A 15,352-nucleotide genomic window follows, 5' to 3' on the forward strand; every position below is an offset into this window, starting at 1 on the left:
TAATTTACAGATTGCACCTGTCACCATTATTTGTTCATTTGTCTTTGACTATATTTTGGCTGTAACAAATGAGAGTCAGCACAACTCAAGTCTGCACAAACATACTTGTGAATTTTTCCCCATATATACATGCAGTCCTCAACTTACAACAGTTCATTTAGTGACCATTCATTATGTCACTGAAAAAAGTGACATGATCATTTTCACATGACCATTGCAGCATCCCCATGGTCACATTATCAAAATTCAGATGCTTGGCAGCTGACTCATTTATGACGGTTGCAGTGTCCTGGGGTCACGTGGTCACATTTTGTAACCTTCTGACAAAACAAAGCCAGATTTGCTTAACAACCAAGTCACTAATTTACTAACTACAATGATTCACTTAACAACTTTGGCAAGAAAAATTGTAAAATGAGGCAAAATTCACTTAACAAATATTTTACTTAGCAACAGAAATTTTGGGCTCAATTGTAGTCATAAGGTTGAGGACTTATCTGTACTGCCTTTTTTACTAAATGGGGATATACAAAAGTCTTTCTATTCCCACTGGCCACAGGTTGTTAATTGTTTATTAGGTCAGTCCTTTATTTCAGAAAGCCATCCTTTAGGATTTATTTATTTTTCAAAAATTCACTTTTGTCTGTTATTTTGGTTAATTAACTTTCATCATACAAATGGTACCACTTAACACATTCTTATACAATCATATAAAATTGGATTGTCTTTTTAAAATAGATTTACATACATTGTTTGAGTTTACATTTTTTAAAAATAAAAATAGGTATTTTGTGAAGTTTTCCTTGGTTTTGTTCTTAAATTTTCCTTTGTACAGCAAAATTATAAACAATTACATTTTTATGCTTATGGATCTTTTTCAGATGTGTTCTTTTTTTATTTATTAAGGGAGGGGGGAAGGGGGTTTTGCGGCAGGGAGAGGGGGGAAAAGGGGGAAAAATATTTTTGTTTGTTAAAACTTTTTCAATTAAAAAAAAAAGATATATTCTTATCTTTATAGGCCTTACTTATATAGGTTACTTTCATTATGTCCTGAGGCAGGAAACTGGAATTTTAACCCAAGTTTTTGTTTTTGGCTTCACTGATAATAGTAATTAAGATTTTTATTATTACTACATACTAGTGTATTTTTAATATGTTGTAACTTGCTTAATGTTGCTTAGAGGATTAAAATGAATAAATATACATATACCTACTTTTACAGCTGGAAAAATGAGAAACATATATCATTATTTTTATTTCATGATAGAAAAATTTAAATTGGCAACATTATTGTCATATGCTTATCGAAATTTATTAGAAGAATCTTGAAAATATTTTTTCTGTTCTTCTTCTAGGGCTTTTGATGTGGAACTTCTTTACATAGCTCAAAGCTTTAAAATCCCAATATCAGAGATTGCTGTAAATTGGACAGAAATTGAAGGTCAGTTGAAAATTTTACATTTTGTGTCATTTTGATCAGTTCTAGAGATCAGGTGAGTAAGTGTGAAACACAGTCGTAAGGTTTTTTTTCCAGCGCCGTAGTAACTTTGAACGGTCACTAAATGAACTTGTAAATCAAGGATTAGCTGTATTGTTGTTAAGAAAATTAAGCTATTTCCCCCACACTGGGTCTTTTGCATGCTGCTCCTTAATCTCCTAATATGCTTTATCCCTCACTGTCAATATATTATGAAATTATTTATTTTTCAGTAGATTTCTATCATTTTTTTTCCTAGTAGTTAATAAAGAGTATGGTGTGATGGGAGGTAATAGAATCCCTGTTGGGTGATGATTCTGAGAGAAACCAATTCCTAAACTATTCCAGTAATTTTATCAACATAAACCAAATTTTGTTTTGACTTCAAAACACTGCATTGTAACATGTACTCCAATTTGACTGCATTTCAACAAAATAAAACCCAAAATAATTTGAAATGATAAGTTGTACTTCACAAAAGTTTAGCCTCTTATTAAAGTTTGTAAATCTGAAAAGATACTACCTAACTCCTGATTTTTGAAATGGAACAGAGAATAACACTAATGCAATGAGTAATATTCTTACATTCTTTAGTCACCATCTGCTATTTTGAAGATGTCATATATTGCTGTTCTGTAGGGTAATTTGTTTCTGTACTATTGTACTGGCTATAAAAGACTGTTACTTTATTGTATAAATAACAGTTATTGATACTATAACAGCAAAATAAAAGCAAGCACTATTAAGAGTTTTATCAACAGAATCAACAATTAGATACAGAGATATACATATCAAATCTTCAGCCACCTGATAAAATTATTTTTAATAGTAAAACTTAAAAAACAAATTAAATTAGTTTTAATTAAAATTAAATCAATTACATTTAATTGAAAATATGTATCTGGAGATTGCTGCAAGGAAGGGATTAGATATATACTTTCCAACCAATGGTAGCACTTCTTTTTTTCCTCCATAACTAACAGAATTAATTTCATAATGGCTTCTGAGTGGGCCAAGTACTTTGTTTTTTGTGTTGCTCAGATGATTCAAATTCACAAATATTCCATATAACAAGAACAGTTCTGCACAGATAGCCCACTGTATATATGACCACTCATTTAGCAATTGTTCAAAGTTATGACAGTGCTGATCAAAGAGACTTACAACTGACTTTTGAAGTTACAAGCATGCCACATGATCACAAGCTGGGCACTTGGCAATCCATTCGCACTTAGACCAGTTGCCAAGCATTCTTGATCACATGATTACAATTTGCACCCTTCCCTGCCTGTTTCCCCAGAAAGACAGTGGAAAAGCTGACAGAGCAAATTGCAAGTCTCTAGGATAGTCTTCTCCACCCATGCATCCTCTCCAGACCTTCTACACTTATGCTGGCTATTGTGCTAGGGAGCGGGAAAACTAGGGAACAATAATCTGCTAGCAAAATGATACAACTGAATATTACCTATTTTCACTTGAGATTATAATTTTGTGCCTCTTTGATACATTTCACGTTAGAACTATAAACTTAATACATTTCAGAGCAAATTAAAATTTAAAATTAGTGATTTTGAAATAATTGCCTTTTATATGTATATTTAACATAAATTTTATTATTTTTAATAATTATAGGTTCTAAGTTGGTTCCCTTCTGGAGTTGGTTGCAGATGGGAAGGGACCTGCTTTTTATACGACTACGATACCTGACAGGTGCTTGGAAACTTGACACCAGAAAACTGAATTAATTTATTCATCAGCAAAGAATTGTTTTGATTAAAAAAATATTATTTTTTTCAACAGTATAAATTAAGGAGAGAAATGGGTCATGCATTACAATTTTTTTTCTGAATTTTCTTCAGTGGCGAAAAATACAGCTTTTTTTCAGCCTTTTTCTTTTCAAATACTGAAATCAGTCTTTTTTTAACTTTTGTTTTCTATTTGTATAAAATACTATTAGAAATTGAATTTTAGAAAATGGCATTTCACTCTGGATTGCTATTTTCTACAAAATCTACAAAATATTTTCTACAAAAAAAAAGCAAATATAACCATAGCAATGTGTGTGTTTTGCATACATCACATTTCTTTGCATAAATTATAGAATCTGTTTCCTGTAATACTGTACAGTAGTTATTGTAATCAGTCAGCTATATTGCAGTTTTTTTATATTTGTGAAAGAGTATTCAGAAATTGGACTTTTACATTAAATTTATTATAAAATTGCTGAAATTATTGACCATGTTTTAGATTAAAGATACATCTGATGGACAAATTCCTAACCTGCTGGAATTCTGAGCGCAAGAAAGTGTTTATAAAACATAATATACTGGCATTTTTCAATAGTGTGGCCCATTGGTTGTCATCATAGGTCGCAATTAATTGTACAAGATGTTCAAGGTATTTTTGTATCTTTATTGTGGGCAATTTTCTCAACTGTGATAACTGTTCATTTAAAGCAGGGGTAGTCAACCTTTTTATACCTACTGCCCACTTTTGTATCTCTCTTAGTAGTAAACTGTTCTAACCACCCACCGGTTCCACAGTAATGTACCATGTATCATCGTCTGCGCATGCCTCTCGCGCATTGTGGATTGGGTTGGTGGGGGGCACCGGCTACCAGCTCTGCTTGTCTATTATAGCTGGGTGGTATGGGGGGAGATGCATGAACTATTCTGGGACAAAGGTCTTTTGTTTGCAGTCACACTATAGTGCCATTTAGTTTCACTTATGTAACGTGAACTAAACTTACGCGTGGGTGATACAAACAGTATATTTTCGGAAATTTAAATTGCCACGGGGGATTTTATGAAAACCTACTGAAAATGTTTTTAAATAATGCTATGAATTTTTTTTAAAAAGTCAATTAAATTAAAAACAAGTAAACTGCTTCAGTATCGGACAAAACCCCTACCGCCCACCATGAAAGCTGGAATGCCCACTAGTGGGCAGTAGAGACCAGGTTGACTACCACTGATTTAAAGCATGGGTGTCAAACTTGCCGCGTCACGTTGCCGTCATGTGACATATCGCAACATTTTTCCCTTCGAAGACCTGGGGTGGGTGTGGCCTATATGTGACACATCTGGCCATTGGGCTGCCAGTTTGACATCCCTGATTTAAAGTGTTGATGAGTCGGTATTTAAAAAATTCTTAGAGTGCTGCTACAATGAGAATCAGTATGGCATAATAATTTAAGATTTTGCATTGGGACCCGGAAGTTTCAAATTCAAAGTCCATTTTCAGCAGAAAAGTTCATTGGTTTGGGTGAGTCATTTCTCAGCACAACCTATTTCCTAGCATTATTGGGAAACAGTGGAAAAGAGAATGTGATGTATATTACTTTGAATTCCTAGAGGAAAGATAGGGTATAAAAAAACAAGTCAACTATTAAGGATATAAAGCGTAAAGACTGAAAACCTTACATTAACTATTTTTTTGTTCCTTGGGGATATTTATATAACAGCATTTCTCTTGGGGTTTTCTTACCTCTTTGTATAACCCAATTGACTGAGAATTAATACATTAATCTTTAAAAATGATTACTACATTAACCAGGGAAAGTAATGACTTTTTCTTGCCTACTCTTGAATGCAATGAAGAAAGTATTCATTGAATTGCAACATTAATTCTAGTGTGTTTGGCTACATCCAGTGGTGGGATTCAGCCAGTTTGCACCACTTTGGAAGAACCGGTTGTTAACTTTCTGAGCAGTTTGGCAAACTGGTTGTTGGAAGAAATCATTAGGGCAGAGAACCGGTTGTTAAATTACTTGAATCCTACCACTGGCTATATCATACATAAAATATAGAGCAGTGACTGAATATCCAACAGCAGGTAACATCCAAGGATCATACTGGCATCTTACAGTGCCTGAAGTAAACAGTTCCATAATGAAACAAAAACCGAATGAAAAAACACTTAAGAGTGCCCCACTCACGGACGGAAGCCTGGGTTCGTTTATCGTTTTACAGCTGCTTTACAGGCGTCCCCAAAGCTCGGTAGGCGGAAGCCAAGTTGCGTCTTCAGTAGGCCAATACCGCTTTTGTAACGGCGTTTCTAAAGCTGTTCTCCCCATATTGGGGGGTGAAGAAAGCCTGGGCACTAGCTCAACTATTAAAATCCGCTTGCTTTATGTCCAAACGCTTCACTGAAAAAGTAAACCTGAATCGTGACTTCGCTGCCTGGAGGTGGGGAAACGGGGCTCACGTTCATCCCTTGACCCACGGGTGGTGGGTGGGCGCTCACATAAAAAGTTGAGTTCAGTAACAGTGGTCAAAGCCTGGAATGCACTACCTGACTCTGCAGTTTCTTCCCCAAACCCCCAAAACTTTAACTTAAAACTGTCTACTGTTGACCTCACCCCCATTCCTAAGAGGTCTGTAAGGGGCGTGCATAAGCGCACCCGCGTGCCTACCGTTCCTGTCCTAAAGTTCCCTTTTTTTACTTACTCTTTTCATATATCCAAATTATGTTTATACTTTTACCTGTTATCTTATATGTGATTGACAAAATAAATAAATTCTCGACCGCGCAGAGACGAGTACAGGATTGTATATATATTCACTGATATCGCCTTCATTCAGAACGTTATAAACACTTCATTCAGGCGTTATAAACACTTCTCTATGAATCGGGAAATCGGGAATCGGGAAAGTATCTGGTCCGCTATGCATTTATGACTTACTGTATATTTTAAATATTTTGCGTGAGCGTGACCACGTATAGAAAAGTTTCTGAGGTACTAGAAGGCAAGGATACGTCCGGCTTCCGATGAACCACGAACTGGGAATCCCACGAAGTACTCAAGGCGGACTAGGTCAAATTACGGTTGGCTGGTTGTAATTTTGCATCATGAGACGCAACCTCACGCTTTCTCGCGTTTCGGAGTTTTTGCCACTCACGAGATGGCTGCCGCAACTCTTCCCCCTTTTCCTTTCCCCGGTTGGTCAGCGCGTTTGCAGATACCGCCTTCTCCCTGCCGTCGCGCGCTGATGAACGCATCAATCCTCATTGCCACGTCTCTTCAGGGCAGCAGCGTTTACAGGCGCCGCTGCCGCGGCCACAGCGGGGAAAGGGCGACGCCGAGGGAATTGGGAGGGCTGCGCTACGCCCCCTCCCCGGCCTGGCAGACTCCCCGGCCTGGCGGGCTGGTGGTGAAGGCGCCCCGCTCATGGTGCTCTTGGAGAGGCGGTGAGTCGGATTTGAATGGCCGCCTCCTTCTCATCTATCTCGGTGCTGTATGATGTGTAACCGAGGCACCTTGTTGTAGCCAAGCACGGCCCTGTGACTTGGCGTAGTGAAGGCCGCCGTCGTGCTTTGCTTCTGTCGTTGTTGGTCGTCTGAGAGAGAATTGTGCTTTATCCCGTTGCCCCTTTATCCGTCGCCTTGGGTTAGTGAACAGTTGCTCTATTCAGTTATTGACCTTCCCTCTTTCTTCTTCAGGGCTTTTCCGTTTCGCAAACATTTTAGGATTTTCCTTCCTTGTGTTTCATTAGCTCTCATTCAAGCAACCTTTTTGTTGAGAAGAATGAAATACTTCTGTAGGAAGTAGATTGTCTTACCTAGAAACATCTAACTGCGTTTATAATTCTAGGCAGCTAAGATCGGACCTGATCAGTACTTGGATGTAGGACTTAATGAAAAGTCGAGGGCTACGAGTTAAATTTAGACAGTGGAAAAAAACATCCCAACAGAAAACAGTGGCAAGCTTCTGTGATATCGGGTAGCAGGATTTGGGTTCCTTTTGAAGGAGATTTACTTCCGTTTATTGTTGATAATGAAGAATATTGCTGTTACTGTATGATGTTCTTTGTTGGAGTCTGCTTAAATTTCTAAGCAATCCAAACTTGCAAGATGTGGCTCCACTGAGTAGTGCCACGTGCATTTAATTGTTTGTATAAAAGTTATGTGACCTGCAGACATTTGGGCAGGATACATCTCCTTGAGAGTATGAGGTTTACTTTTTAAGACAGATAGTCCTCGAGTTACAATAGTTCATTTAGTGACCATTCGACATTAATGAGCTATTTATTTTCTATGGAGAAATGTTCATGAGTGCTTTTTAAAATAATGTTTATTTTATTATAAATGATCATCAAATTAACAAAAGAGCTATAAATATTTTTATTTTCTGAAGTAATTCTGTTTGTACTGTGCTTCTTTTCAAATACAAAAGTACTTATAAGCAATTTTTGCTACTATTGGTTTAACATAGTTGCTTTCATTATGGCTGGAAGTGCCGCTTGAATGTGTATTATATTTAAAAGTATAGAACTTAAAAGCAGTTGGAGATGGTATATAGGTACAGTAGTACATAATTTTACATAATCAAATCCATGTCAGGGAAGAATTATGGGATTCAGAATATTACAATACAGAATCTTTAAAATTCAGTTCTGGGCTAAAAACAGTTCTGGGCTGCATAAACAGAGGGATAGAATCAAGATCACGTAAAGTGTTAGTGCCACTTTATAATGCCTTGGTAAGGCCACACTTGGAATATTGCATCCAGTTTTGGTCGCCACGATGTAAAAAAGATGTTGAGACTCTAGAAAGAGTGCAGAGAAGAGCAACAAAGATGATTAGGGGACTGGAGGCTAAAACATATGAACTGGGTATGTCTAGTTTAATAAAAAGAAGGACTAGGGGAGACATGATATCAGTGTTCCAATATCTCAGGGGTTGCCACAAAGAAGAGGGAGTCAAGCTGTTTTCCAAAGCACCTGAGGGTAGAACAAGAAGCAATGGGTGGAAACTGATCAAAGAAAGAAGCAACTTAGAACTATGGAGAAATTTCCTGACAGTTAGAACAATTAATAAGTGGAACGACTTGCCTGCAGAAGTTGTGAATGCTCCAACACTGGAAATTTTTAAGAAAATGTTGGATAACCATCTGATTGAGATGGTGTAAGGTTTCCTGCCTGGGCAGGGGGTTGGACTAGAAGGCCTCCAAGGCCCCTTCCAACTCTGTTGTTATATGATATGATATGATATGATATTATTATAAATTGAGATTGCAATGGATGTGAACAATGCATACCTGAACAAAAACTCTGGATTTCAGTAAAGCCAACTTAAAAGATTTTTCAAAGAAAAAACTAAATGGATTGATTGCCTTTTGTTCTTTAGATTCCTTAGTTCCTTTGAGGATCTCATCAACTTCATTCAACCATGACTTTCTGCCAAACTCAAGCCTAAGGACAACACAGTAAAATTCAATTGAATCAAATCCTTTATTTCTTATACCTAATGGATAGATCTTGCCAATATTACAGTTGTAACACTCTACCTTAACAAAAAGTGATTCTCGGATGTGGCTACCCTGAACACCTATCTAGCTCAGCACTGGACAGTTTCTTAATTTGGGCTTCTTTCTGGAATGTATCATGTCCTCCCTGCGAAAGCTCTGTGTTGCCAAGACTCCCCTCCACTGCTTCTCCAGGTGCACCTTCTATCACATTCCTTGATGTTCATGTTTGTCTTACTTCCTTTCCATTTCATATTTTCAGTAATTCATTCCTTAAATCACTTGATTGGGCTAATTTATATGAGATTGCTGTAAAAATGATACAGAAGCATTAGCTGATACAAAAAGTAGTGGCAAGATTATTGGCCCTGCCAATATAGAATTGTATCTATATCTAATAGCTATATTAGTTTTAAATATTGATTGCCGATACGCTTCTAGGCTTAAAGGTTCAAAGTTAGAGTTGGAAGGGACTCCAGAGGTCTTCTAGTCCAACTCATTGTCAAGCAGGAGATCTATACCATTCCAGACAAATAGCTGTCCAATCTCTACTTAAAAACCTCCACCTCAACTTCTAGAGGAGAACCGTTCCACTGATTGTTTTCACTGACAGGAAGTTTCTCCTTAATTCTAGGTTGGATCTCTCTTTAATGATCTTCTACCCATTGTATTTGTCCTGCCTCAGGTGCTTTAGAGCAGGGGTCCCCAACCTTTCGGATCTCAGGGACCACTAAATTCATAATTTTAAATCCCATGGACCACTAATATGATCTGTCTAATGACTGGCTGGGTGGGCATGGCTAGGTTGTCATGCGATCAGGTGGATGTGGTAAACTCGATGTCACTCAAATTGAGGGGCGCCTTATCGGTCTCTACTTGCCCCACCCCTCCCAACCCCTCCTGCCTGCTCAAGCTCCTTAGTGCCCCAACAGGAAGCAGTTATTGGAGCTAAGCAGCCACCATGAGAAAGAGTTGGCAAAACAGCTCAGTTCAAATTGGATCTGACCGAGAAGGAGGCTCAGCAGAAGCACCTCACTGAGGATTAGGAGCATAGGCTTTCCAAACAGAAGGAAGACCTGCAGGAGTTCAAGGCCAGGTGCCTGGAGGCTCAGCAGGCTGAGATGGTCAGCCAGTTCCAGGCCATGATGCAGTCCCACTGGAACAAGGCCCTCCTGCTGTTCTTCACCAGTAGCACTTCCCTCAAGCCTTCACCCAAAGCCCCGCACCAGGAGGCTGAAGCAGACCCCAAGTTGGAATTTCTGTCCCCCTCTGACCTGCACAAAAAGACCCTTCAGGGGGAGACTCTCCGCAGCAACACAAATGTTCATTGCACATATCCAGCCCAGGATACCGTAATTTGAGGACTTCTGATTTAGTGCAATATAAAAAATGCAAATAATTTTTCTGTGGACCACCAAAATTTTCTCGTGGACCACCAATGGTCCACTGGTTGGTGACCACTGCTTTAGAGAATAACTCAACTTCCTCTTCACTAGGGCACATTCTTTTCTTTTTTTTATAAAAAAATATTTTTTAAAAAACAACAGTACATTTTTTCTGACTAGAATATTGACCGAGTCAAAATTTGTACAGTTTATAACAAGTATTTCCAAATATATTTCAATTTCTGCCATAATATTCTTTTTCCTACTTTTTTATTTTTAATCTCTAAAGGTAAAGGTAAAGGTTTCCCTCGCCCATACGTGCTAGTCGTTGTCGACTCTAGGGGGCGGTGCTCATTTCCGTTTCAAAGCTGAAGAGCCAGCGCTGTCCGAAGACATCTCCGTGGTCATGTGGCCGGCATGACTCAACGCCAAAGGCGCACGGAACGCTGTTACCTTCCCACCAAGGTGGTTCCTATTTTTTCTACTTGCATTTTTACATGCTTTCGAAACTGCTAGGTTGGCAGAAACTGGGACAAGTAACGGGAGCTCACCCCGTTACACGGCAGCACTAGGGATTCGAACCGGTGAGCTGCCAACCTTTCGATCGACAAGCTCAAACGCCCTAGCCCCTGAGCCACCGCGTCCCTTTTTTTAATCTGTACTTAATATTTAATATATAATCAATATTACCATCCGCCCTAACCTCCAATCTTAATCTTATTTCATTTCATTATCTTATTTCTCCATTTGTCACATATATTTCTCAAAAACACATTTGTAGATCATCAGTTTGTTTTCTCTTATTTCCTTTTTTCTATTGAAACCCTTTAATTTAAACATAGTCGTTTCCATTCTTAGTTTCTATTTTTTTATTGTAGCTTAATATTTCACATTTATCTCTTAATGTCAATTATTTTCTAAGGTGGACCAATTTATCATTTCTTATTTCCCTATAATCATTTTACCATTTTACCAAAAACAATATATTTCTTCCGATTTGTTTTTCACACCACCTTTTTCAGATATAAACATTATCTTAATCTCTCTTCTTAATTTCTATTAATATCTTAATTCAATTTCATTTGAATTTCCATATCTTAACCCCTTCTAGATACATCATAATAAGGTCATATTAACCCTTCTACCATTCTTTTTATATCACAGTTTATATCATAATTCAATTTTTACAATACTGATAATACAATTCATTTAGTTAGTATTACAAACACAAATAATAATAATACAATTCACTTATTACTATAGGTATATATTCTATTACCCTTCCTCCTTTCCATTAATTACTCCTTTTAACCATTTTCTCTTGGTCCATCCAGCAATCCACCTCTTAAAATTTTCCTCCCTTTATCCCATTCTCTCATTTTCTTTTTTTCTTTTTATAATTATTATGACTTTTCTTCTGTAATTTAAATCTTTTACTCATCTAGTTTGCCCTAAGTTCCCATCTATTCCCCTTTTCTCCTCTCATTTTTCTTCTTTCCCCACTGTTGATCTCAGTCTAATTATTTAACCTTTTTGTGCCTTATCCTTTCCCCTTTTCTTTTCTCTCTTGCTTCGTCCTATCCTCTCTCATTTTTGCCACTTTTAATCCCAGTGTAATCATTAAAAATATTTTCTTCTAGCCTTTTCCCCTTTACCTTTCTTCCCTTAGTTTGCTGCTTTTTTGTAAGTTGTTTCCTCCTATCCCTTCTCTTTTTTTCATTGCTACTCCCAATGTAATCACTTAATTTTTTAACATCAATATCTTTATCTTCAGTGCTGTTTTCTTGCTTCTTTTCTTAGCCTCTTTATCCAATTGAATATGTTCTGACACAATTTCTCATTTTCTATCAAGATTAAATGATACACGCATCATTTTGACCATCTCAATTAGTTCCTGCCACATTTTGACATTCTGGTTTGTTTTTAACTCCAATTTACGGTTTTGTTATTTTCCACCTCCTTTGGTTGTCGAGATCAAACAGCTTAAAAGAAAACAAATCCTCCTTCAAACTTCTCATGGCTCTTGTAGCTCAAGGTCACTTTTATTTTTTCCAGATTTCAAATTGTTCATTATAGTGCTTTTTTCCGTCAGCAGATGTCTCTCTCCAATCCACAAATTTCAAATCAACAAAGTCGCAAAATATCCAATTTGTATATTAAATCAACTTATCAAATGCTTTTCAAATTTCTTCTTTCTCTTCTTAATTTTACATATCCCAAATTCCAGTTTAAAATCCAATTTCAAATCCAATTGAAAAATTTCCTTTACAGGGCTTTTCTAGTTTGAATTTTTCTTTAGTCTTTCTTCAGAATTCAAAACTTTTAAAATTATGTCCAATCTTGTTCAGAAACTATTTTCTTTCGGGTTTCTTTTCCTTATAATAATTTTAATATCTCCAAATCCAATTTCCAATCCAAATGTCAATTTCCGTTCTGGGCTTTAGTGCTTTAACTTCCATTTTGTTGTTCTCCTTCCATTAACATTCCCCAACACCAATTAGCTGCTATTTCCTTGCCGGGACTTCTTTTAAATTTTTTTAAATACTTCTTTTATACTTGTGAGTTGGCCAATCACTCACCCAGTACCAATACTCCATCCAAAACACCACTCCTGCTCAAATCTTATTCTGGTTGCCCCAGCTTCATGATGGTCGTAATGGCTGCCACTCCCACCACCAGATTGAAGAGTTTCCTCTGACCTCCGAGGGACGTGCCTGTTCCTCTTAATTGTCCAAGGTGCCTCTTTTTCTTCACTGTCCCTACAAGACGGATCCAGTCAGAAGACCCCTCAACAGTGGTTTGTCTGGCTGGATTTTTGCAAGGCTCGTCGGAGCCTGCTATTTTTTCGCCATGACGCTTTTGGTTCTCTTCACATTCTCAAGTACTAGAAGACAGCTGTCATATCACCCTTAATTCTTTTATTAGACTACACATACCTGGTTCCTTCAATTGTTCATCATATGGTTTAGCCTCCTGTCCCCTAATCATCTTTGTTGGTGTTCTCTGCACTTTTTCTACAGTCTCAAATCTTTTTTGTATCATGGTGATCAAAACTGGATGCAGTATTCCACATGTGGTCTTACTAGTGCAATATAAAGCAGTACTAACACTTCATGTTATCTTAATAGTCCCTCTGTTGGTGCAGACTAGGACTGCATTGGCCTTTTTGGCCATTGTGGAACATTTCTGGCTCATACTTAAGTGATTATCCACTAGGACTCCTAGTTCCCATTCACGATAATGCTGTCGAGCCAGGCACCACCTATACTATAGCGTGCATTTGGTTTTTCTTGCCTAAGTGTAAACCTTCCTTTTCACAGCACTGATTTGCATTTTATTGGCTAGGGCTCAATTTTCAAGTCTGTCAATATCCTTCTGGACCTTGATTCTATCTTCTAAAGTGTCTAGATAGATAAATAAATAGACCATCTTCTATTCCTCCCCCAGCTTGGTGTCATCTGCAAATTTGATGAGTTTTCTTCTATCCCTTTATGTAAATTGTTGAAGGGTACTGGGCTAAGAGCTTTGTGGTACTCTGCTACATGCTTCCCGCCATGTTGATGTAATTCCATTAAGAACTACATACTGAGTGCAGTTGTTTAAAGGTAAAGGTAAAGGTTCCCCTCGCACATATGTGCTAGCAGCTAGTTGTTAACCAATTACAAATCCATCTGGTAATGATGCAAACTATACCACATTTTTTCAATCTTACCAAAGATTGTCAGATTGTGGTCTACTTTGTCAAATGCCTTACTGAAGTCCAAGTATCCAAAGAATTTCGCTGGTCCATCAATTTTGTCACTTGGTCAAAGAATGCAATAAGTTTTGTATGTCATGATCTGTTTTTGACAAACTTATGTAGGTTTTTAGTAATAGCTTTGCTTGTTTCTAGGTGTTCTCAGATTCGTTGGTTGATTATCTTTTTCAGGATCTTCCCAGGTATTGATATCAGACTGATTCGTCTGTAGCTTGCCGAGTTCATTTTTTTTCCCTTAGGAAAAAATATTTCAGAACCAGTTCTAGAGGTTAAGGCAACAGCTTAGAAAGTGGAAGACCATGAGTTCTAGTTGCACTTTAGCCATGAAAGCCAGCTGGGTGACTTTGGGCCAGTCATTTTTTTTCAGCCCAACTTACCTCAGAGGATTGTTGTTGTGGGATCAGTTGGAGGAAGATGTGTTGAATATGTTCATTGCCTTGAGCTATTTGTATAAATAATATAAATAAAAAATAAAAAGTACTGTCTATTAGCTGTCAAGCTGTAAAATGGCATCATACCAGGATATATGAGGCTCCTTTCCAGAACTGAATCTGCCTGTCTAATCTGCTCATCAAGAAGGTCTGGTAAAAGTTCCCTGCCTTCATAACACCTGCAGGTTGTGGCTGACAAAACAGACCTTTGTCATAACTCCCACCTTGTGGAATGTTTTCTCCCAGAATATATGTAGTCCCCTCCTTGCTGCAATTTTGGAAACATGTTACGTTTTTTATTTCAGTGTACTTTTTGCTGGCTGTGAGTACCTATTTTAGGTTTTTTTGAGTTATTGGGTTTTTATATTAGGTATTTTAGGTTTTTTTGAGTTATTTTTTGTTTGTTTTTGATTGATATTTTTTTCATTGACATTATGTTTAGTTTTCTTTTTGGTGATATTGTGCACAGCCAGACTTATTTAGAGAGGTTATAAATACTGTAAAATACATAAATTCATAAACATTTGCTCATTCTTCTTTCTGTATGGCCAATTAACTCAATGAACTTATTTTTGTATTGGTCACAGTGCATACTGCTTTATTCAGCTTTTGAATATTTCGATATACTATCTCTTTTCCACAAATTGAAGAGAAGCACATTCTTATTTAGAGCTATTTTTATTTCTGTTGAGAAACGTTCATTGCTTGGAAAAGAGCACTCTGCCATTTTACCATTATATCTTAAACATCCTCATTTTCTATCTACCAAGGTACCCAAAGTCATATATTTGTTCTAATTTGTTATTTAAGTTTAGCTTGCAATTGTTTTTTTTATTTAATGCAGTTTTTTTTTTACTAATGTACATATTGTATCTTTTGTACAAACTGTCCCAAAGGTGCTTTTTCAAGAGGCAACTGGACTTTTGGGGGGGGGGGTTGAAGATGTTTCGCTTCTCATCCAAGAAGCTACTTTAGCTCTGACTGGATGGTAGAGAATGGAAGGATTTATACTCCTTGCAAACAGCTGGTCATTTACATCCTTTTAGAGAGTCATTG

At 37.2% G+C, this 15,352-nt stretch overlaps 2 protein-coding genes across 8 annotated transcripts in view; both read left to right on the forward strand.

Annotated features, from left to right (window-relative positions):
* The window catches only part of ALG5 (ALG5 dolichyl-phosphate beta-glucosyltransferase), a 38,319-nt gene extending 34,610 nt beyond the window's left edge, over positions 1–3,709 (forward strand). The window contains exons 9-10 of the mRNA XM_058165868.1: positions 1,356–1,441; positions 3,110–3,709. Of these exons, the coding sequence (XP_058021851.1) occupies positions 1,356–1,441; positions 3,110–3,222 (199 nt within the window). The 3' untranslated portion in view covers positions 3,223–3,709. The remainder of the gene's footprint in view (positions 1–1,355; positions 1,442–3,109) is intronic.
* Positions 3,710–6,454: 2,745 nt separating this feature from the next.
* Positions 6,455–15,352, forward strand: part of TMEM39A (transmembrane protein 39A) — a 31,868-nt gene continuing 22,970 nt past the window's right edge. Inside the window, exons 1-3 of one of the 7 annotated variants that reach the window (XM_058165860.1) lie at positions 6,455–6,667; positions 8,606–8,918; positions 10,398–10,576. The gene's annotated coding sequence lies outside the window, so the exon portion shown is untranslated. The other 6 variants (XM_058165854.1, XM_058165856.1, XM_058165857.1 and 3 more) reach the window with 6 other exon arrangements.

Source organism: Ahaetulla prasina, chromosome 2, assembly GCF_028640845.1.
Source record: "Ahaetulla prasina isolate Xishuangbanna chromosome 2, ASM2864084v1, whole genome shotgun sequence".
In the NCBI taxonomy this organism is placed as follows: domain Eukaryota; kingdom Metazoa; phylum Chordata; class Lepidosauria; order Squamata; family Colubridae; genus Ahaetulla; species Ahaetulla prasina.